At 48.4% G+C, this 23,970-nt stretch overlaps 2 protein-coding genes and 1 pseudogene across 2 annotated transcripts; 1 reads left to right on the top strand and 2 right to left on the bottom strand.

Moving 5' to 3' along the window:
* Window positions 1–14,712: 14,712 nt before the first annotated feature.
* On the bottom strand, window positions 14,713–15,714 carry LOC147990046 (uncharacterized). The gene is made up of 2 exons (XM_087536945.1): window positions 15,378–15,714; window positions 14,713–15,188 (listed from the first exon to the last, which is right to left on the bottom strand). The coding sequence occupies exons 1-2, from the start codon at window positions 15,712–15,714 to the stop codon at window positions 14,713–14,715; spliced, it is 813 nt and encodes a 270-aa protein (XP_087393071.1).
* A 4,272-nt stretch (window positions 15,715–19,986) lies between these two features.
* Window positions 19,987–22,354, top strand: LOC125555681 (endoglucanase 14-like). Its single transcript, XM_048718575.2, has 5 exons — window positions 19,987–20,305; window positions 20,399–20,818; window positions 21,189–21,275; window positions 21,360–21,512; window positions 21,602–22,354. Exons 1-5 carry the CDS (start codon window positions 20,099–20,101, stop codon window positions 22,205–22,207), a joined length of 1,473 nt encoding a protein of 490 aa, XP_048574532.2. The 5' UTR covers window positions 19,987–20,098; the 3' UTR covers window positions 22,208–22,354.
* An 802-nt stretch (window positions 22,355–23,156) lies between these two features.
* LOC147990047 (acetylornithine aminotransferase, mitochondrial pseudogene) lies at window positions 23,157–23,970 on the bottom strand (annotated as a pseudogene).

Consider the following 23,970-nt stretch of genomic DNA (forward strand, 5'->3'; position numbering starts at 1 on the left):
TTGGACCACTGAGAACAGACAGGAGCGGCTTCACTCATGTGCTCGTTGCAATCGACAAGTTTACCAAATGGATCAAAGCTAAACCTATCAAGAACTTTGATGCTAGCACCGCTGTCAGTTTTATCAGAGAATTGACATTCAGATATGGAGTCCCACACAGCATCATCACGGACAACGGGTCGAACTTCGATTCCGATGAGTTTAGAGCTTTCTGCACTTCTCAAGGCACTCGCGTCGACTATGCTTCGGTCTCTCACCTGCAGTCGAACGGACAAGCAAAAAGAGTCAATGGCCTAATTCTCAAAGGACTGAAACCCCGACTGATGCGTGATCTCAAACACGCAGCAGGTGCTTGGGTTGATGAACTTCCATCAGTTCTGTGGGGTTTAAGGACAACTCCTAATCGCTCGACCGGACGAACTCCTTTCTTCTTAGTTTATGGAGCCGAAGTTGTTCTGCCAACTGACCTGCTCCACAACGCACCCCGAGTCGAGCTCTTCTCCAAAGAGGAAGCAGAGCAGGCCCGGCAAGATAAAGTCGATCTCTTAGAGGAGAAAAGAGAGATGGCCTTGATCCGGTCGACCATTTATCAGCAGGACTTGTGTCGATTCCACGCCAGAAATGTGAAGGGTCGAGCCTTTCAATAAGGAGACCTGGTTCTTCGAGTAGATCAACAGAAACCACACAAGCTCGCCCCGACTTGGGAAGGCCCGTTCATCGTCACCAAAGTTCTCCACAATGGAGCATACCATCTTTACTATATTGAGCATCAGAAAGACGAGCCACGAGCTTGGAACGCGGAGCTGCTCCGCCCCTTTTATACTTGAGCACTCATTCGAATAAAATGTAATAAGAAACACCTTTGTATTTTGTTTATCAAAGACAAGAGCTTATGGTCCTATCATTCGGTTGTTGTGTTCTTATTTACTTCTGAAATCCCCCAGTGGGTGGGCTTAGTCGCGAATCCATTTCGCCTAAGTTCGAAAGAAAATCCCACCGAGTGGAGAGCAATCCTCCCACTCGGGGGCTTAGCTGCAGTCCAGTACTCGCCTAAGTTCTCTCACTAGGAGGCTTAGCTGCAGTCCAGTACCCGCCTAAGTTTGAAAAAATCCTACCGAGTGGAGAGCAATCCTCCCACTCGAGGGCTTAGCTGCAGTCCGGTACTCGCCTAAGTTCTCTCACTAGGAGGCTTAGCTACAGTCCAGTACTCGCCTAAGTTTGAAAAAATCCTACCGAGTGGAGAGAAATCCTCCCACTAGGAGGCTTAGCTGCAGTCCAGTACTCGCCTAAGTTCTCTCACTAGGAGGCTTAGCTGCAGTCCAGTACTCGCCTAAGTTCGAAAAAATCCTACCGAGTGGAGAGCAATCCTCCCACTCGGGGGCTTAGCTGCAGTCCAGTACTTGCCTAAGTTCTCTAACTAAGAGGCTTAGCTGCAGTCCGGTAGTCGCCTAAGTTTGAAAAAATCCTACCGAGTGGAGAGCAATCCTCCCACTCGGGGGCTTAGCTGCAGTCCAGTACTCACCTAAGTTCTCTCACTAAGAGGCTTAGCTGCAGTCTGGTACTCGCCTAAGTTTGAAGAAAATCCTATCGAGTGGAGAGCAATCCTCCCACTCGGGGGCTTAGCTGCAGTCCGGTACTCGCCTAAGTTCTCTCACTAGGAGGCTTAGCTGCAGTCCAATACTCGCCTAAGTTTGAAAAAATCCTACCGAGTGGAGAGCAATCCTCCCACTCGGGGGTTTAGCTGCAGTCCAGTACTCGCCTAAGTCCGAAACATACCCCTATCCGCAAGGACGACGAGGTGCAGGTCGACTGCAACCTTCTCCTTCGGAGATACGGCACAAGTACAATGTGTGCTCCATCCCTATCCACAGGGACGACGAGGTGCAGGTCGACTGCAACCTTCTCCTTCAGAGCTACAGCACAAGTACAACGTCCGCTCCATCACTATACGCAAGGATGACGAGGTGCAAGTCCACTGCAACCTTTTCCTTCGGAGCTACGGCACAAGTACAACATGCGCTCCATCCCTATCCGCAAGGACGATGAAGCGCAGGTCGACTGGAGCCACCACTTCAGAGCTGCATCTCCAGCACAAAGACTATTCCGAGCAGTGAGCAAAGTCCATTCGAAGGCAAACGCAAGCACATTCGGAGATAAGACAAATTCGGATAAATCCTAAAAGTTCCAAGCAGCAAATCAAAAGTACTCAGGCATCAAGCCCGAACGGGTTCAACGGTTACAGCAATCAATCGGCATTCCGAGGCAAATTTAAAAGGGATTCAAGTTTCATAAGTTTGTTCACTCGACCGGAGGAGGGCTGGCAGGCTCCACGAATGAGTCCAGGTCGATCCCATCAGCGATCTGAGTGGCGGCAGCAATGAAAGTCTCCATGAAGGACTGGAAGTCATGCTTTTTGGTGTTAGCGACTTTGATCGTAGCCAGCTTGTCTTCACAAGCCTCCTTGCAATGGACTCGCACCAAGGACAGCGCCACGTCAGCACCACACCGGGCGGAGGATTTCTTCCATTCTTGCACTCGGTCAGGGATCTCGTTTAGTCGAGTCATCAGGGATTCCAGGTCACTTTGAAGCGTCGCCCTCGGCCAAAGCGATGAGTCGATTCGGGAGACTACCTCCTTCAGGCGCACGAGGTAGCTTGTGGCGCTGGCGATGCGGGACTCCAGTCGAAGCACGTTCATTGCAGTTTCTTCACAGACTGGAGAAGCAATAGGGTCCAAACCCGTCTCGACCCTTCCAGTTTCTTCGTCGAAGTCCTGCCAGAATTCTGCAGCCAAAAATTAGTGAATTGACCGAGCAAGATCTGATCGCAAGCATCAACACAGTCGGTTTGAAAGAAATACCTTCCAGCGTGAGATAGAGCTTCTTGGCAAGAGTCCTCAGATAAGCTTCCGTGTCATTCCTCTTGCGGATCGCAGACTCCAACTTTTCATTCAAGAAAACCTTTTCCTTCTTCAGACTGGTCACTTCGCGGTTAGCTTCATTAAGACAAGATTTCAGTTTGTTCACCTCCCCTTCCAGCGTTCCAATTGAAGCAAGCTTCTGGTCTGCGAGAGCAGTTTTGTCTTGGGATGCTTTTTCGCAGCGGCGAGGTCCGAGTCCTTCTTCTCCAGAGCCAACTTCATTTTCTCTACAAAATAAGCAATTGAATTAAAGAAGAGATCAAAGAAATATATTGAAAGTCAGTCGACAGGCAGTTACCTTCCATACCAGCGGCTTCACCTTGAGCTTTCTTCAGATTCTGCTGGGCCAATTCCAAGTCGAGGTTGAGTTGCCTCTGCTTCTCCTCAAGTTCAGCAAACTTGGAAATAAGAGTACAAGACTTCTGCAGAAGGCAAAAGACAGATCAGTCGATAAGATCAAAGGTTGTTTACTTCCGAGTGAATAAAACCTAAAGAAGTTTGCTTAGACCCCAGCTAACTGCACACAGTCGACTGCGTTATCAGGGGCTACACCCAGCGGGTGCACTTGGCGTGCCCCCGCTGACTAAGACCCAATTCGACCGGTCCGCCCGGACCAAGTCAAAAAAAACTGTTCAGACCATAGTCAACTGCCAGCAGTCGACTGCGGTCTTGGGGACTACACCCAGTGGGTGCACTTAGCATGCCCCCACCGGTTCGGATCCTACTCGACCGGTCCGCCTGAGTCGAGTGTAAGAAAAGAAAAAGAAAGGAAAGTAGAACTCAGACCCTAGTCGACTGCCAGCAGTCGACCGCGGTCTCGGGGACTACACCCAGTGGGTACACTTAGCGTGCCCCCACCGGTTCAGATCCCACTCGCCCAGATAGAGTGGAAGAACGAAACTACCGAAAACAAAAAAACACCCTGTGGGTGCTCTAATTCGACGCAAACAACAGGAGATTGTGTAGAAGAAGATTTTCGGGTAGCCTATCCTCATAGAGCAAAAGCAGTCGGAAAGTCTACTCACCTGGACATTGGCCTGAAGAGCAGCGCTGGCGTCGTAGGCAGCCTGGCTGTTCTCATGCACCGTCTTCACCCGCTCCATCATCATGTCAGCCTGTCGGATGGCTTCCGCAGCCGCTTCCGACTGGTTGTCCGGGACGGGGTAGCTGGTGAAAAAGTGAGCAGACGACCCAGGTGCGGCGGCCTGGAGCTCCGTGGCATGGAGTTGGACGGCTGAAGGAATCACAGGTGCAGTCGATGGTGTGGGGTACTCACTCGACAAGGGTGCAGCGAAGGTCACAGAGGCCCTGCCCGCGTCTTCAGGTTGACAGATGGGAGGTGTTGTAGTTGGTTCTTGCCGAGAGATCCAGCCAGCTGCTACCTTCTTGCTCTTCCTGGGCTTAAGAGCCACATCTTCATCGTCATCTGGAAGATCGATGATGTTGGGTGGAGCTGCAAGGCAGATCATTCGACTCCAAGTGAACCACTAGAACGCAATCGACCAAGGAATCAAGAACAAAATCAGAAGAGTTTATACCTGGGTTGGAGGTAACCGCATCTTCCATCTCCTCGTCCCGGTACTGGAGAGAAGAGGTTCCTGACGTAGCAGCACTGCAAAGACCCGCATTCAGTCGGTTATGTCCGGTTAATCGAGTCGACAAAAAAGACAAGTCAAATGATTACCCAGAGATAGTAGGGACGGTCACTTTGATTCTGGGAAAAGCCTTTGGCAGTTTGGAGGAGGTGGCTTTCGGTGCTTTCGGCGCTGGAGGCGGCACAACTTTGGACTGCTTTGGAGCTTTCTAAGTCGGCGTTGGGGAAGACGTCCTGAGACGCTTCGAAGACTGCCCAATCAGCGCGGCCACCAGTCTGGAATGCTCGCCGGCTCATGAGCATGTTTGGATCTCCTCTCCCTTCGAGGGGGCGAGTCGACTTCTTCGTCATCAGTCGACTCGTCGCTCTCCTCGTCCTCCTCGGCATCCGAGTGCCCTTCGCCGCTCTCGCCTCCGCCTGCTTCTTCCTCGACGTCTAGCTCCTGCACTCCGTTGGGCATTGAGTACATGTCAATGAGGGCCTGAAAAGACAACGATCAAAGGAAATTTAGTCGACCATAAACAAGATGTCACACAGTGAATCAAAAAGATACTTGATAAAACAAAATCGCACCTGCTCCGGCTGATGCGAGTTGTCGAATGGAATCACCCTCCTAGACCCCCGAGGGTTGTCTTTGTTGCTGGTGATCCCCATCAACCACTTCTCCAAGGTGTCCTCACTGACGTCCTCCGGGTGGATCTGAGTGGAATCCTCGAGCCCAGAGTACATCCACATCGGATGATCGCGTGCCTGAAGCGGTTGGATGCGTCAACCGAGAAAGACTTCCAGCAGGTCCATCCCGGTTACCCCGTCGCGGACGAGTTGGACGACCCGCTCGACCAGTACCTTGACCTGCGCCTTCTCTTATGGAACCACCTTCAGCGGGGCAGGCTTCTCCACTCGAGCCAAAGAAAAGGTAGGAAGCCCGGTCGACTGACCCAGGGTAGGCTGATCCTTGCAGTAGAACCAAGTCGACTGCCAGCACCGGACCGAGTCGGGAAGGATCATGGCTGGGAAGGTACTCTTGCTCCTCATCTGGATCCCCAGACCCCCGCACATCTGGATAACTTGTGTCCTCTCGTCACTCAGATTGGCCTTTTTGATCGACTGGGGGCGGCATGTGAAGATGTGTTTGAAAAGACCCCGGTGCGGTCGACAGCCCAAGAAATTTTCACACACCGACACGAAAGCAGCCAGATAGACTATGGTGTTTGGAGTGAAATGGTGGAGCTGAGCCCCAAAGAAGTTCAAAAAACCCCAGAAGAAAGGATGGGGAGGCAGTGAGAATCCGTGATCTACGTGGGTGGCGAGGAGAACACACTCACCCTCCCTTGGCTGTGGCTCGGTCTCGTTGCCCGAGAGCCGTGCCGACTTGTGGGGGATCAGTCCCCCCTCCACTAGGTCGTCGAGGTCATCCTGGGTGATGGTCGAGCAGATCCAGTCGCCCTGGATCCAGCCCGGCGGCATACCGGATCTCGACGAGGATCCGCCCCGGCTGGTCCGCTTGCCCTTCACCTTCGCGATCGCCTTCTTCGCGCGTTCCAGCACCACCGTCCTCTCTTTCCCCATGGCGACGGGTCGAGTTCGAGCGAGGGTCCAGCGACATGAGTGGAAGCGAGCGTGGCGGAGAGATCGAGGGAAGAAGAAGAGAGAATGGGAGTGCACGGGGCAGAGGCCTAGTCCGGTGCCTTTTATAAGGTCGTCCCCCGAGTGACTAACTGGTGGACCCAGCCAATCTAAACAAATCCCGCAACAGTCGCGCGCGCAGTACGTGGAGAAAAAGGTGGCGCGGGGATCGAGGAGACTTGCCTAATCCGTCCCGATAACCACGGTTCTGCCCGTCTGGCGCGCTTCCCAAAATTCAAATCCCGCGAAATCCGCGGAGAGCAGAGCAACTTGCCAGACTGGAGACAAACATCCTCTACATTATCATTCGGAATTCTACCGAGAAAACTCACTCGACAAAAACCAAGAATGGACCAAGGCGACTGAGAAAGGAGTCGACGTCGTCCCCTCGACTCACTATTCCAGAACAAAATATACTCATAGCACAAAGAATGGGTCGGAAGTGTTCCCTACTCCTTCCTCACTCAAACCCTGATCCATTCGGGGGCTAATGATGAAGCTAGGTACCTAGGGTAGGGTCATGGATCTGTCCAACATACCCTCCCCAAGGACATCTCTACAAAGAATCAGAAGCAGTCGAAGAGAAACCATCATCCACTCGACCATGAAGATGTGCTCACTCGACCACCTTGAAGACACTCGACTAGCAGAAGATGAGAAACCTTCCACTCTGCAACGGTCAGGGTTTAATCCATAACTATATGAGCATTTACAACACTTTACTTCAGACGTTACCAGTAACGCTCCTCCTTTATGGGCATTGAACCCTGTGTAACGGAGGGGAGCTGGGGTCCTGGCGCACTCTATATAAGCCACCCCCCTCCTCTGGGATAGGGGTTTGCACTTTCTGTAATTCATACGCATATATTTAGTCGACCGCCTCCGGGCTCCGAGACGTAGGGCTGTTACTTCCTCCGAGAAGGGCCTGAACTCGTAAAACCAGTGCGTACAACTCCTCTATAGCTAGGATCTTGCCTCTACATCCCTACCCCCCTATTCTACTGTCAGTCTTAGAACCACGACACACAGCGCCTTCCAGCCCTCACGCTGTCCATTTGAAAGGTGGCTGGACGTAGATTCTTCTGGAAATCGGTAACCGGTAGCTGCTTGGTCGGCTTGGGAGTAGCGATTAATCGGTGAATCGGCCTATTAACTAGATTAATCGGCCGAACACGAATCTGTAGATAAAATAGGAACCTGCCAATATATATCTGGTTTTTATGTATTATACCGTAGTCTCATGCTCTCAGCTATGTAATATACCAAAATATCCTACTATTTGGTCGAACCCTGGCTATTGAGGAGTGAGAGTTGGATGGAAGGGGTTATGGGCCAACATTTTGGGCTTTGTTTGCCCAGAAGTTAATGGGCTGGCAACAACTAATCTACCTAACAACCGATTAATTGGGTGTAGTACCGAGTCTATCGTAGTACTCTCGTAGTGTTATTGTGTTCAAGTTTGACCTCATGTTTAAATTTGAACATTTGGTATTTTGAAATGTCGTAATATGCAATGACCATGTGCCCTATTTTACATCATCGGCTATGGCAGAAAATATCCGATACCCTATTTCAAAACATTTGCTACGCAAAACAAATCAGGTGCCCTAGTACATCATCTGTTGGAGATGCTTTAATACCAGGATCATCAATATTCCTATACTACCTTGAGCCCCCACGTGCAAGTAGCGAAGCCGAGACTGTTAGCACTGATAAGAAAAAAACATCTATATGCTCAGAGGCCAAAGTTTTGGGTGGTGACAATTGTTGAGAGGGCGATGGTGTCATGTCCATTTATAAGGTGGATCGGGCGGTCGGCAGCCTCAACCGGCTCCCAGGATGACGACTAGGTAGCTTGGCAACCTCCCTCCTGTTTTGGCGATGTTTAATTAGTGAAGTTTAATTATGTGTACTTCAAACTATTTAGGGTGTATTTTGGATTTGAAGGTTCAAATCAATTGACTCATATTAACTATGGACTGTAATTAAGTTAAGTGTTGAGTTAAATTTTGTGGTATGTCATTTGAACTATGAGTTGTTTAATTGTTGTTTAATACCATGTTGTGTTCAATTTTTTGCTATGCAATTTGAAAAGGATAGATGTGTTGGGTCCCGCATGGCAGTGGCCAATGCGATCAAGCTAGGTCTAGATCCCATGCATAAGTGAGTGGGCTCGTAGGGGCAAATCGGTCAATCCAACGTCTCATTAACAGTCAAACGACTTTCATAGGACGAAATCATGACAAAAGAGAAAAAGCATAAGGGCACGGATGAAAACTAAGGGCAAAAGAGTAGGGTGAGCACGAACTAATGACAAGAATGTCATTCTCAACACCAAAAAACAAAATGTAAGAATGTAACATATTTGTCCTTCTTAGACGGCTCTCACATTGCTCATGTTCTAAAATAGCCTTTTTAATTGTATTGTAATGTGCTTGTTTGATGGAAGCTTAGGGTGTTATCTAATGGATTTATATCTTGTTTTCTCAAACTAAAAGAAAAGTTGCCAATTGTAGCAAACCCCTTCTATGAGACCCAACAACTACTACTAAACTATTGGCTATTGGGTGAACCAACCTGTGGCCTAGCCCATCAGGGTTCAAGTCCTGCCGCTTGTATTTATCCTGCAATTATTTCATGATTTCCAGCAATGCGTGTTCAGAGGGAGGAGACGTTCCCATCGACTACGAGGCGTCTACGGTGACTTCGTAAAATCTCAAGATGGCATGCCGGCTCAGTCTCTCGGAGGTGCTCATAGAGTAGGGTGTGTGTGCATTTATAGAGGTGGGTGTATGCACATTTATTTAAGGAAATAGTCTAAAATAAACCTTGAACTTGTAGACCAAAGCTAAATCGAACCCTAAACTATGAATCCTTGAAATCAGCACACCAAATTCTTCGATCCCGATCTATTTTAAACCTTAAACGCGCTCTCAAACAAGAATTGTTCACTTGGCAGCTCAAACCCGGGATTGTTGGCTGCACCTATAGCGATACAATAATATGGCCAAAGGCCATCTAAATAAAAATAACTGCGGAAGCTTCAAAGGTAAATGAATCAATCCAACTCCACGGCAAACTGAGTGCAGAACAACGACCTATCGCACCTTTAATCCTCGTCGGAAAAGTCTGCAACATGAGACGTTGCAGCCGTGTAGGTCAGCACATGGAATATGCTGGCAATTTCACGCCATAGAATAATAATAAATGAAAAGACTATCTCTATATGCAAATTTAGCTGGTGGAGGCTCTAGTTTAATTTTGCATAAAGCTAATTTTACCCTACAACAAAGGAATAATTTTTTTATTACTACTAAGTTAAAAATGTCATTACTTAGAAGGTTCCTCCAACTCAATCCCAAAATTCAACCCTATAATTCCATTAAAAGAGTGATGAGATCAACCAATAATTCACTTCTAGATACTCAAATTGTCCATAACCGGGGACACGGCTAATCATGATTAGTTTGTACACTCTGCAGAGGTTTGCGCACTTTTCCCCACAAGACTCGACCACCTCCATGATCGGAAGATCGAGACATAGCCTTTCTGAAGTATTTCCTCCAAACCCTGGGTAGACCGGTACACCTACTTTCCCCTACATCAGCTAGTCTACCACGGAAAGAGGTCACACAACTTACTCAACTATGCCAAAGCCCATAATGGCTTGTGGCTGCACACGAAAGTTTCTAGGCATGAAATATCTTATGATCCTTTGAGCCTGGGTGGCGGACCTAGGGTAATCACACGGATATTCTGGGATTCCCCTTGGGCAAGCACTGGTTACTCCAGGTGCCCAAAACAATCCACCCAGATGTGTATTGAAGTTACCACCTTATGTTGTCCCAAAATTATTATCTCTCACAACTTGCATGGATCACACATACCAATCCCCGTCTATGAGCATGGCTAAGCAATATATGATATAACGAATATTCCTGGGGTGATCAAAGGTCATAGGTTCCTACCACATGAACTACATAGCATAACCACATGCTCCCAATCCTACTCATGCAATCTTTGAGGGTGAAACTAATGCATAGTAAAATTGGGTATTGAAAATTATGATCAAAGTGTGAACTTGCCTTGCTGACATTCGTTGAACTGTAAAGATTCATAGTAGCAAGCTTCGCACTCCGGATGATCTAGCGTAAGCAAGCAATAACATACATAAGCATACAAGCAAAGATCCAAAAGAAAACAAATAAAAGACTTCAGTAAACTCCAAAACATCCAAATAAAGTTTCTGTACATGACGTAATTTTTACAACAACAAAAAATGGTTTTGGTTTTAACATAAAGTACACGTTACGAGCTTCGATTTGCAAAAAGAATCACCTAAAATGGAGTTACGAAACTCGAGATACGGCCTAACGAAGTTTGAAGTCAGATCTGTTTGAATTCAAATTTTAAAATTTTCAAAAATATTTTTCGTTTGGTTCTCTGGATAGAGGATATTTCTATGAAACCGTAGAAAAAAATTCAACTAAAACGGATCTATAGATTAAAAGATATGAATTTCTGAAGATTGGGCATTTTTCTAGAAATCAATTACGGAATTCGATATGAACTGCCACGTGGCGTGTTGTGATTGGTGTATACCCCTTCAACTAAGAACACGTTTTGAAGGAATGGCTGGGTGCTCACAGTGAGGGTTCGCCGGAGTTGGGCGGAGCGGAGCGTATTCGATGAACCGGAGTCGATGGAGTAGCGAACGGTGGAGATATGGTGAAGGAGAATTCTATGGAGTCCGTAAGGATCTCAGGAGCTTTCTACTTCACTGGACAGAAGTGGCCGAAGTTTTGCACGGCGGCGGTGAGCCTCGATCCTCGCGGTTCTGATGCTCCTTCTGCGAAATTGAGAGAGAAAAGGGCTCACAGAGATGCGCATCAACAAGGGAAAGAGAAAGGTGGAGGAGTTGGGGCTTGGGGGTACCTCGGTTGCGACAGAATCCTCGTCGGATTTTGATGTTATTGTCGAACTCCGGCGAGCAATTTCTCATAGGAGAGATCGAAGTCGAGAGGGATTTTGAGCGTGATGATGTAGGGGAGTGGGGTGTATCCAGATATGGTATTTATAGGTGCGTGGGGAGTCCATACGAAGAGATCCACGACGACCTTAGTGCGGCCATTAATGGCTGCTTGTGCAAGAACGTTTCCGGATCAATTCGGTGATTTAAGGCAATAATGTTGGGTTTTAATTCCCTGGATGGGTTTTTGGTAAATCCCTCCACAATTTTCGTGTTGACTCCAGAATGAAACGGGCAAAGAAATTAAGTGGGAGGAGGGGAGGAAGAGGTAGAGGTGTCATGCTTGTTCCTCCGTGTTCCTGAAGGCTGAACGAAAAGAGGTTGAAGAAGACCAGCGTCTGGGCCTTACGCTAAATGAAAGGGAGATGGGCTTAGTGAGAAAATTGGCCCGTGGCTCAGTGTTTTTTTAATAACAGAAACACTATGACACCGAAACTACAAATAAATATAAGTCCAAAAATGCCAGAAAAATTCACATAATATTATGGTTTTATATATGACCTTGTGAACTTTTATCTGCCCTAAAATGCAAGTTTTAAAAATAAACATTTTTGCTAAACTAATAAAATAAATTGCAAATAAAACCCAACAGATATATTTTGATTCCAAATTCAATTTCCAATATTTTTTTCTGTTTTTGAAGAAGTCATTTTATCTACTCTCTTTATTTTATTTTGGATATAACGGAAATGAATTTTTGGTGAAATCAAATTTGATTCATATCCCAACTTTGAAATTCTCAAAAATGGTTTTAGGGAAACTTCCAACTCTCTCTTTTGGTCCTTTCTTGCGGGGTTAAAGGGAATTTCATTGCTCGGCTTGGAGGGAGATCCTCCATACATAGTTCCGGTACATTAGCAGGTCCAGATTTTAACCATATGGGAGTCCTAGCTTCTACTCGGCCAAACTCAGCTAGTCTATGCCCAACACAGTTTTGTGTCCTACTAATATGAGCAACTGAACTTTCCCTTTCACCAAAAAGTCTCTTAGCTTTTGAAATAATCATCGCATGTTGCGATTTATCTTCCTTCATTGATCGGATAGCCTGCACAGCAATCGGGCTGTCCATTTCCACGTCCACAGGAAAAGGAGACCATTGCATGGAAATATTTAGGCCTTCAAGACAGGCCGCCAGCTCCGCTTGCAAAGGATCTGCACAAAAGATAAGGTTTCTGCACGCCGAGAAAATAATCGCAACACTACTGTCCCTCAAGATCATGCCTGCACCCGCAGCACCAGAGGCGGGGCAGTACGAACCGTCGATGTTCATTTTAACACGCCCAGGGGCTAGGGCCTGCCACCTGCTATTCGGCGCATGCACGTTCTCTTGGTGCCTTGCCGGCGCCCTCCTCGCTGCAGGCGCAAGCACCATCTTGCCCTTCATGTGATCACCGTCTGGGTCTCGCTGGATAGCAGCCAAAGATGCTTCATAGCTGAGCAGGAACCGGCATGAAGCCTCCGCTGGGGGTGGCCTCTTCTCATGGAAGATTTCATTCTGAACATGCCATGCGCGCCACAGCACCATAAAGGCCCTCATGCGGTCATCAACCTGCTGGGGGTACAGCACGTCGAACAGCCACTCAATGCCCGTCGGCCTAACAGAATTGATGTCCGGTAAGCTCCAATGTTTTGCCATGGCTCGCCACAGTTCCACGGCATGGGGGCACCTACAGAAAACATGGAACGTATCCTCTCGTTCCATAGGACATAGCGGACATGTTCAGTAACCTCCAAGGTTCTCGCTTTTTTGTTTGCCCAAGTGGCTAGACAGTTGGAAGCAAGTTTCCAGGCAAATATGCGCACCTTTAGTGGAGCAGGGCACCTCCATATAAGTGCCCAGACGGCACGTCGCCCGTCCGGTGCCCTGCTCGCAGCGACTGAAGATGGCAGCATGCGCTCATCAAGAGCGAGACGGTACGCACTTCGCACCGAAAAGACTCCCAAGTGCTCAGCCACCCAAGCAAAGTCGTCCGTGCAGCGAGATGAAGCTTTAATCTTCATAATCTCCATGACATCCACGGGAAGAAAATGTTGCTGTAGCAAGTTCACCTTCCAGTTCCCATGCTCGTCGAGGAGCTGGCTTACACGTCATAGCCGGCAGCGACCTTGGGGAGAGATAGGCCCTCTCGCTAGCGGGTGGGGGATCCACTGATCCCGCCATATGCGCACCGAGGCTCCATCACCAATGCGCCAAATTATGCCCTTCTTGAGTAGTTCGAGGCCATGGACGATGGCATGCCAAGTAGACGAGGCATTTCCACAAAAGACCGTGTCCTCCAAGCGGCCGTCGGGGTAGTAGCGAGCTTTTAGAACCTGCGCGCATAGACTATCAGGGTTAGATAAAAGTCTCCACGCTTGTCGGGCGAGCAGGGCTTGGTTGAAAAGGCGAAAATCCCGGAAGCCAAAGCCCCCCATCTCCTTTGGTTTTATCAACGTGTCCCATGCGCGCCAATGTGTCTTCCTCTTCCCTTCCCTCGCTCCCCACCAGAAGTTTCTAACCATGCGTGTGAGATCATCACAAACACTTCGCGGTAACCGGAAGACCCCCATGATGTACGTTGGTAGGGATTGGGCCACAGCCTTGATCAGAATCTGTTTTCCACCTTGGGATGCATCTTCTCCCCATGCTAGTATCCTCTTGGTTAATTGCTCTTGTAGACTTTGGAAGCGTCCTTTTGACATGCGACCCATTGGCGTGGGCAGTCCCAAGTATCTCTCCTTGAAATGCAGGTTCTGCACTTGGAGCTCTAAGGTGACAGTAGTTTGGTCGTCCAACCGGCACTTGGTACCGAACAAGATGGAACACTTTGAGGGATTGATCACCTGCCCCGTACACCTTGCATACTTGCTCAACTTATCCTTGATCTCCGTGGCCTCCGCTACATTTGCCCAAAAGAACAGCAGCGTGTCGTCCGCGAGCAGGAGGTGTGATATACCAGGCACCCTAGGGCACACTCGCACCGGATTGATTAGGCCTTGCTGCACCTTCTGTCTCAAGAGAGCGCCCAAGCCATCTGCAACAAAACAGGAAGAGAAATGGTGATAAGGGATCTCCTTGCCGTAGCCCACAGGACGGTGCAAACGAATCTGAGCTAGCTCCATTAACTCTGATGCTATATGTCACCGAGGTCACGCACGTCATGATCCAGTGCACCCACCGGTGATCAAAGCCTAGCCTTTGCATCATTCGCCGTAGGAAATCCCAGTCCACTCTGTCATAAGCCTTAGAGAGGTCAAGCTTGTACGCAAACGCGCTTCTGTTCGGGTCCTTCTCTTGTTTGATGGCATGAATACACTCAAAAACTATGAAAGCATTATCAGTGATTAGTCTGTCTGGCACAAAAGCACTCCATTCTGGGGCAATGATCTCATCCAAGAGTGGTCGCAACCGGTTCACAAGGCACTTAGAGATTACTTTGTAAATTACATTACATAAACTGATGGGTCGGAACTCTATGATACTAGTTGGGTCATTAACCTTGGGAATCAGGACAATGGACATGGCATTAATACCATCAGACATGATCCTCGACTCAAAGAACTGTCACACAGCTGGGATGATCTCTTCCTTCAAAGTGCCCCAGTGCCGCTGGAAAAATCTAGCAGGGAAGCCATCGGGTCCGGGTGCTTTTAAGGGCCCTATTTGGAAGAGGGCATCACTGATTTCCTTGTCGGAGAAAGGGGCACACAATTTAGTATTCATGTCTCCAGTAATCTTAGGCTCAAAAAGCTGGATAACTTCCTTCGGATCAATGTGTGGGTCGGCTGCAAACATGCCTTCAAAGTATTCTTGTGCCATTTTCAACATAGTGTTCTGATCCTGCTGCCATACGCCATTGGAGCCTTTCAGACCATTAATTTTCTTTTTCCTAGCTCGCCACACAGCTTTGCGATGAAAAAACTTTGTATTCCGGTCTCCTTCTTTCAACCATGCAATGCGTGAACGTTGCAGCCATAGCATCTCTTCCTGGTACAGCAACTCATTCATAGCATCCATTTCCTTCCGGATCTCCGCTCTGTCTGCATTCATGTTTAAGAGCTCTTCTAATCGTGTCCATGATTTTTCAAGTTATCTAATGACTTTTCCAAACTTTTTATTGTTCCATGAGTGCAGCTTGCCCATTACTTGACCCAATGCTAAATGGACATCCTGCAAATTCCTCTTGCTTCCTGCTTCTCTCCAGACTCTAGCCACCACTTCATCCATACCTGGTTCGCGTTCCCACATGAGCTCGTAGCGGTGGCATCGCCCTGGCCTTGGCGCCGTATCAGGTATACAGCACACCAAAACCGGGCAGTGGTCCGAGCACGGGGACACCAAGTGCTTCACCGAAGCGTCCGCAAACATATCACGCCATGAGTTTGTTGCCACTGCTCGATCCAGCCTCACCTGGACATTTGCTCGCCCAGCTCTTCTATTATCATATGTGAACGGGTAGCCTACAAAACCCAGATCAATAAGTCCACAAGTTTCCAAAGCATCTCTGAATATAAGCATTTGCCCTGGAGCGCACGGCGTCTCGGACATATGCTCATAGTCCCACATCGTTTCATTAAAGTCACCGACCAGCATCCACGGCAGATTACTCATGCTATGCAGCCGGCGGAGGCATCCCAGACCAAGCCTCTATTTTCCACCCTTGGTTCACCATACACAAAAGTGATATGCCAAGGTGGTTTTGTTGGACCCAAGCGGACATACACATCAATCCAATTTTTATTAGCTTCCTTGACTTCGACTATTACAGACGCATGCCAAAATAAAGCAAGACCTCCACTTTGACCTTCACTACTGACCCCCTCAAAACCAGCTAGGCCTAACCGAGGACGAAGAAGATATATTTTATTTTTTGGTTGTCTAGTTTGACATAAAAACACAAACTTCAGGGAATGAGCACCCACAAGTGCTACAAGGTCGCGAACTGTCCAGGGGTTCCCCGCCCCCGGCAGTTCCAACTTCGGCAATTCATTGCTCCTGACGGGGCACCACAGACGACCCCGTCAGTTTACCGGTGGCCCCTGGGCCGGTTGCCTCCATAACATCCTTACGCTCCTTGTCCCAGCCAGTCCCCTCCTTTGAAGCTCCTGTAGCAGAGCTCTCCAGATCATGGTCCACTTTCCCTCTCTTTGGGGTACCACTCGTAGGTATGTCCATAAAAGGCACAAGGGCCTTCTCTGCATTTTCCACCTGGGGTTGCTCGTACACCTTGTCACCCTGCCTTTTCCCTAGCACTGAGTCATTTATATCCATGGATTCAGAGGTCATGCAACACTGGGATCATGTCATTCGGCCCCAGGCCTTCTATGTTTTTAGTCAGCGAACCATTCTTCCTGCTAGCAGGAATTTTCTTTGTTGGAATTGGACCCTTCTTCCTCTGCTGTTTCTGAGCTGTATGCTTGGTCTGACCTTGTGCCTTAGCATCAAACTTGTCCGTCATCTCCCTCACCTTACTGCACTCCGGTTCTTCATGTCCCTTTCGCAGTTCAAGGTTCCGGATATCTGCCACCAGAACGGCTTCTTCCTCCTGCACACCCTTGGATTCCCCTTCCTCAAAGCCATCCAATGCGTCCACACGTGGTGGAATCTCATGTTGCTGCTGCTGGTGCATCCGATGCTAGCTAGCATGGCTAGACGAGCTTCTTGCCGCTGGTGACGCTCCCTCGGGCTCTCCCAGGTTGAAGTTCATGTCTCAGCGGGCTCGAGGTTGTCCTGGAGAAGGGGTGTGTGCGGCTCTAAATTCATATTTCTTGAACGGTGACCATCGGAGTGTTGTAGCATAACCTTTTGAGGCAAAACCCCTGATTTTCTTGTCGCAAGCATCCTCGTCATGTCCCATAAACCCACAGTGGAAGCAAAAGTGGGGAACGCGTTCATATTTGAGCTTGAAAGTAGCCCTTTTAATTACTCCCTTTACCGGATACTCCAGCGTCACTTCCTTCTGTAAGCGTCTGTTATATGGCAACTCCACTCGAATCCTTAGGAACTCGCTGGGGCCGTGTCCAACAGTCGGCGCATCCACATCAATGACCTCTCCGAGAGTGCTTCCCAGCGCTTGACCACAGAGTCTAGTTTGTTTCTTGTATGGAACATCAAAGACACGAACCCTCACAGGAACCATATCAAGTTTATACTCCGACGGCCTTGCCTCCACATCAAACGGCTTCACCAACAAGGCGTGTCCGCTATAGATCCATGGTCCTCCACGGGTGACAAATATGTAGTCACCTTCCGAGGCAAAGGTGATCACAAAGTAGTTCTTCCCCTGGGGCTTGAATTCTACCCCTGTCCTTAGGTGCCAAACCTTCTCGAAGTGATCGGATAGGGTTTTGGCTGATGGCCTTTTCTGCGCTCTATACAATCCCATAAGCCTCCATGATGGCGCAGATTCCTCTTCCTTGTCCTCCTCATCGCCAAAATCTACTGACACAAAGGCTATGTCATCCATGTCCACCTCCCCTTCCAGATGCGAGTCCACCATCTCCGGCGGGCCTCCCTCCGATCTTGGTCCGTCCCAGTTCCCTGCTGAGTTCTCTTCCTCTTCTGCCCTACCCTTATCAGGCACCTCCTTTGCAGCCACAAGCGCACCACCGCCGGACGGCTTTGGGTGGGCAGGAACCTCAACGGTTCCCCCATGATCACCCCCACCATCAGCGGCAGCTAGCGAGCGCTACATCGTCGGCGCCTTGTGTTGTAGGTTAGGGTTTTTGGGTGGGATGCCACAGCGAAGGACTCAGACCTTGCGCTTCGATCTCTCCTATGTTTATAGATTGACTACCAGGGTCCCGGCCTCCGCGATAGCCTTGGTTAGCGATCTGCGGCGGACGACCCAGACTCGTAGACGGCCTTGACTTCGGGACCGTAGCGGGGACGGACTCCTTGGCGCTCTCCGATCGACTCACGGGCGGGTGCTCCGGCGGCGGGGCAAGAACGCCCATGGTCGCCAGCTCAACCCTAACCCTAGCGCAGCCTCTCTTTTCTTTTGGTCCTTGAGTTGCTCAAAGTTCCTTGGATCAAAATTCAAATAAAACAAATGGAGGCAAAAATGCATAAATCATGGATGCAAATGAATGATCTATCTATAAACATCCAAATTGAAAATTTGGATGTTACAACACCGGATGCTACTGGGCTGGCCCACCAGACAAAGCAACTTGATAAAAAATCCTGCAACCTAGCGCTACTAAACAAGTCCTGCTGGCCACTGTAACAGACACAAGTTGATTGTAAACTAGAAGCAGAAACTAATTTAACACATAGCGCAACGTCCAGATTTTAAAAAATCTGATTTTTTTTGAAACAGTCTTGAAAATTATCAACAATTTTGAACTCCGAACATTTTGTGGATATCTTGGATTTAAGAACCTTTTCTAAAAACGTGAACCATTTTATAAATCTCCAAATATATTTTTAAGTGCAAAAACTTTTGAATAAAACAAACAATTTTGAAACCTGAACACAATTTTAAAGTGCGTACGAATATTGAAAATATGTTCTCATTTCTTGAAAAGTTAGAAAATGTTCGCACTTTAAAATTTTGTCCAGGTTTCGATTTTTTTAGTGTATTCAACCATTTGTTTGCATTTTTCAAAATGTGTTCGCACTTTAAAAAATTTCCGGGCTTAAAAAATGTTTCATGTTTTCAAAATTTGTTTGTGTTTTTCAAAAAAAATGTTTGTAATTCAAAACAATTATTCACTTGTTGCAAAAATGATTGGATTTTTTATTCTTTCAAGAATATTTGTATTTAAAAATCGTTAACAATTTTCAGGAAAATGTATCAAAAAATTCGAAAATAAAATTCAAATCTCGACGTTGTGGTATATGTTAAATAGTTTGTGCTTATCTTTATTCACAAAAATTCAGGTACCATACAACGATTTGAGTTGGCTAGCTGCACCTGATTAAAATCATCAGGTACCAAGTTCGAATCATGGTGAGTCTTACAATTTTTTGGCATTTTTAGTTGCCTGTTACAATAAAGAAAAACACGCTTCGCGACTGGTGGGCCGGCCCAGTGCGTCCCCGCTACAGCCTTGTCTGCCACGTCAACAATCCCCTTCATAACACGCTCAAGGTTTAAAATAGACCGGGATCAAATAGTTTAGTGTGCTGATTTCAGGGATTTAAACTTCAGGATTTGATTTAGCTTTCGTCTACAAGTTTAAGGTTCATTTTAGACTTTTTCCTTTATATAAACACTTGTGTTTGTACTATGTTAAAAAAAAATCTATTGGCTATTGGAGTAGTAAAAACCCATCTCATATTGTGCTAAAGAGCTCAGTCATTCATTCCCAGATATCCATCCTTTCTCTCACTCGAGAAGATCAACTCACGCAGGCACAGCGCAGTGTGACGTTTTTCATTATCCATCTTGTATGTTAACTCTTCGATCTCCAAAGATAGTATTCAAATCTCAGAGTAATCAATACAGTCCTTTTATTCGCAAATGAGATCCATATATACACCGTAAATGCATGATCTGCAACGTGTTTGAAAAATATATGAACTGGCTGTAGGAAATATCGACCTTCTCCAATGAAGTTAATTCCGCCAAATAAGTTCAGATACGAGGAGGATAAGGTTTACATTTGGCACCCAGTTTCTGAAGGTCGCAAAATCTCCTCAGATTGTCAAAACAAATCAATACTCGTTCATGCATGGCGCGTAATTATTCTAGGATATCAATGCGTGCATTTCTGATGGATTTGTTTCACCAATTCATAGTGGATTGAAACCTTGTTCCTCTCACCCCACCTCCTTATTTGCGCCTATAAATACACTCGTCCTGTCGACGGGAGGAGCATACTCGCTGATCACTCTACTGCACACATAAGGCAGTGGTACAATACAACGATAGGACCTAACAAGAAACTAGCCAGTAGTTTTTGTTGTAGAGAAACTAGCTAGTGAACGCCGAGGGACGACGAAGATGGTGGCAAGGGCTAGGGTGCTGCTCATTGCCGCCGTGGTATGGTTTTTGGCAACCACGGCGTGCCAAGCTGCCCAAAGGGACTACACCACCGCGCTCACCAAGTCCCTGCTCTACTTCGAGGTGCAGCGCTCCGGCAGGCTGCCGACAACCCAGCGCGTCCAATGGCGCGGCGACTCGGCCCTCAAGGACGGCGCCGACCAAGGCGTAAGCACGTCGGCGATGCATGCATCTATATTACTACGTTGTACGTGTTTGGTTCGTGCAGGATGCTGACATGCTTGATTGATCGACGTGCAGGTGGATCTCACCGGCGGCTACTACGACTCCGGCGACAACGTCAAGTTCGGATTCCCCATGGCGTTCACGGTGACGATGCTGTCGTGGAGCGTGGTGGAGCACCGGGGCCGGCTGGCCACGGCGGGGGAGCTGGGCCACGCGCTCCAGGCGGTGCAGTGGGATGCCGACTACCTGGCCAAGGCGCACACCCGCCCCGATGTGCTCTACGTGAATGTCGGCGACGGCCACTCCGACCACGCGTGCTGGGAGCGGCCGGAGGACATGGAGACGCCCCGGAGGTCCTACATGGTGAACGCCACCCACCCAGGCTCTGACGTCGCCGCGGAGACGGTGGCGGCGCTGGCTGCGGCCTCCGTCGCGTTCACGGGGCTGCACGGTGACCCCCGATACGTGTTGACATTTCTGAAGCACGCGAAACAGGTGCGCGTTTTTACGTGCTTACATTCAGAGAGACTGCTGCATGTCTTGAGTTTTGGCACACGTATGCACATTCCATTGCATGCACAGCATACAGATTACACAATGGATTGTCAAAAAACGTGTAGATAAGAAAATAGAGAGCCGCACATATTAATTTGGCCTTTTAATCGCGCAATTATATGCATGCACAGCACAAATTAGATGGTTTTTGTGGCTACAATTAATTTGAAAATAACGTGCGGGAATTTATTTAGCAAACCATTTCATAGAGTCGTGGTCATATAGTGGCTAAAAATGTATGTCAAATTAATCATTGGTAAAATGTATGTCAAATTAATCAGCTAATTTCTTGAGTCACTTGCTTCTGCAGTTGTTTCAGTTCGCCAAGAACCATCGTGGCCTCTACCAGAACAGCATTCCATCGGCTAGAAGTTTCTACAGAAGCAGCGGCGACGAGGTAGCACATCACTAATTGATGTCACAATAATGAACAAAAACATAGCAGTATTGTAAAGCAAATACTGAGACTTGTATGGAACAGGACGAGCTGCTGTGGGCAGCTGTCTGGCTCTACATCGCCACCGGCCACCAGGAGTACAAGGCCTACATCGCCGGCGCCAACAACGTCGGCGGGGTGCGGCAGTCCTTGGGCTGGGACGACAAGTTCGTCGGAGCCCAGGCACTGGTCGCCAAGGTAAATGTACCAGATGATCCTAATAGGTCTGGTGAAGTGACAACAACGTTTACCTTCAGTAACTGATGATTATGCCGGCCATACTGCAGCTCATCCTCCAAGGGAAGCTACCCAACAACGGCCGCCACGCCGAGATGAGGAGCAACGTGGAGAGCTTCCTCTGCAACGTCCTTCAGCACGGTGACGGCCGCAGCGGGCGGCTCACCCCAGGCGGCATGCTCTACCTGCAGCCCTGGTCTAACCTGCAGGACGTCACGACGGCGATGTTCGTCCTCGTCACGCACGCCGACCACCTGGCGGCAGCGAGCGCTTCCCTGCAGTGCGGCGGCGTGAGGCTGCCGCCGGCGCAGCTCGTCTCGTTCGCACGGTCACAGGTGGACTACATCCTTGGCAAGAACCCAATGAAGATGAGCTACATGGTTGGGGTTGGAAAGAGGTACCCGTTGCAGCCGCACCACCGCGGCGCGTCGCTGCCATCCATTAGGAAATACCCGGGGAAGATCTCCTGCGGCAAGGGAGCCGAGTACTTCCACAGGTCTGCGCCCAACTTGAATGTGATTGACGGCGCCATCGTCGGAGGGCCTGACAACAACGACCATTACGACGATTCTCGGGGAAATTACCAGCAAGGCGAGCCATCGACCTACACTGTCGCGCCCATAGTCGGAGTTCTTGCTAGGCTTCTCCATAACTGATGTTCCTGACTTCCTGTTTTCGTCAAGAGATGTGCAATGTCAATGCCATCCTTGTAATTTAGCCAGATATAACTTTTTTTTGGAAAAGGTGGATTGCCCTCGGTCTATGCATCTGGAAGATGCATGCAGCCGTATTATTAAAAATGGTTCGTCAAACACAAAGTCTGGTATCTGAAGTATAACTCACATGAGGAGCACAGAAAAACAAAGATAAAGGAAAAACAAAGCCACAACCGGCTAGATGCAGTGGACATCAAGGACCTATCATATTATGCGACCATCATTCAAATCGGTTGAAAATAGCCCGTGCTATCATATCATCTTTCATCGATTGCACCCAGTAGCCAAATGCCCCCTTGGAGCCGTAGGAGTGAGTAGCAACCAGGTATGAATCCATGCCATAGCTATGAAGATAACTTGCAAGAAGTTTAGAATATATATTCTATTAAAATCATATCGTTCCTGCAATTCCGTATAGCCCATAGGAGTGCGCATATTCCAATCCGAATATTTGACGCAGTGTCCGATGACACTCCATGTAGCCACGTCCCAAACAACGCTTCTATGCTAGATGGAGGTGTTATATTAAAAGCTATATGGATTGATCGCCAAAGTAAATTTGTGAGAGGGCAATAAATGAATAAATGTTGTATTGTTTCATCCTGAACACAAAAGCAACACTGTGAACTACCTACCATCATCGCTTTAGTAAGTTATCCTTGGTAAGAATGACATACTTATGCACAAACCACATGAAAATTTTGATGCACAAAGGCACCTTAACTTTCATTTAGCCAATAAAAGACTTATACCGACAACAATACATGCATTGTTTCCTTCCAAACTTTGAAAACAACTTCAACATCACAATAGTCCAACATGACATTTTATTCCCTTCCAAATTTCGAAAGAAATTTCATCATGTAGATCTTAAGAGATCTTGTTTACACTAAGAGGTAGATGCTTCAAGAGCAGGTAGACATTCCCTTATCACCTCTGCAGCTTGCTCCAGCTCCTTCTCCGCCACGATGAGCGCAGGCACAAGCCTCACCACATTGCCTTTCCTGGTCGTCGGCACAAAGACAACCCCATCCAAGCAGGCATCGACTAAAGGAGCAGCCGGTACATCAAGCTCGATGCCAACAATGAGACCAGCCCCCCGGATCTCTCTGACGTGAGGGTGTCCACTCAGCTTAGTTTTGAGCAGCTGCTTGAAGTATTCTCCTTTCCTAGTCACCTCTGCTAGATACCCAGGTTTCTGGATCTTGTCCAATGTGGCCAATGTAGCATGGCACACAAAAGGGCCTCCGCCGAATGCGGTTCCATGGTCACCGTAGTTTATGGCTGCAGCAACCTTTTCCGTGACCAAGGCCACGCCAATGAGAAGACCATTGGCCAGTGGCTTCGCCTAAATCTGGACGTCGAACTCGAGCTTTCAGGCTCGGCTCGGGCTCGCCCAGGCTCGGCCCAAGTTTGATTCGGCCCGAGAAACAAAAAGGCCGAGCCGAGCTGTGTTATTGGGCTTGTTTTGGCCTCGGGCCGAGCCCAGCTCGGCTCGAGCCAGCCCGTGAGCTCGTCCAACTCTGCAGCCCAAAGTGGCCCAGCACCAGTCACTTGACCTAGCGCTCTACCTCACCCCGAGCAGCACTCATCCTCTTTCCCCTCAGCGCAAGGTTAGCCAGCCTCCGCCGGCCGCCGCCATTGCAGTTCCTTGTGTCGCCGATGACACACACGCCGCTTGTCCAGATCGCCCAAGGAGCCAT

This window comes from Triticum urartu, chromosome 1A (assembly GCF_056163025.1).
Source record: "Triticum urartu cultivar PI428250 chromosome 1A, HENAU_Tu73, whole genome shotgun sequence".
NCBI classification, from domain to species: domain Eukaryota; kingdom Viridiplantae; phylum Streptophyta; class Magnoliopsida; order Poales; family Poaceae; genus Triticum; species Triticum urartu.

Coding starts and splice junctions, on each gene's coding strand:
- LOC147990046 (XM_087536945.1), bottom strand. CDS start 15,714: ATGTGGGACTATGAGCATATGTCCGAGACGCCGTGCGCTCCAGGGCAA. Junction 15,189..15,377: donor CATGTGGGAACGCGAACCAG/GTATGGATGAAG, acceptor ACATGAATGCAG/ACAGAGCGGAGATCCGGAAG.
- LOC125555681 (XM_048718575.2), top strand. CDS start 20,099: ATGGTGGCAAGGGCTAGGGTGCTGCTCATTGCCGCCGTGGTATGGTTT. Junction 20,306..20,398: donor AGGACGGCGCCGACCAAGGC/GTAAGCACGTCG, acceptor ATCGACGTGCAG/GTGGATCTCACCGGCGGCTA. Junction 21,276..21,359: donor ACAGAAGCAGCGGCGACGAG/GTAGCACATCAC, acceptor TGTATGGAACAG/GACGAGCTGCTGTGGGCAGC.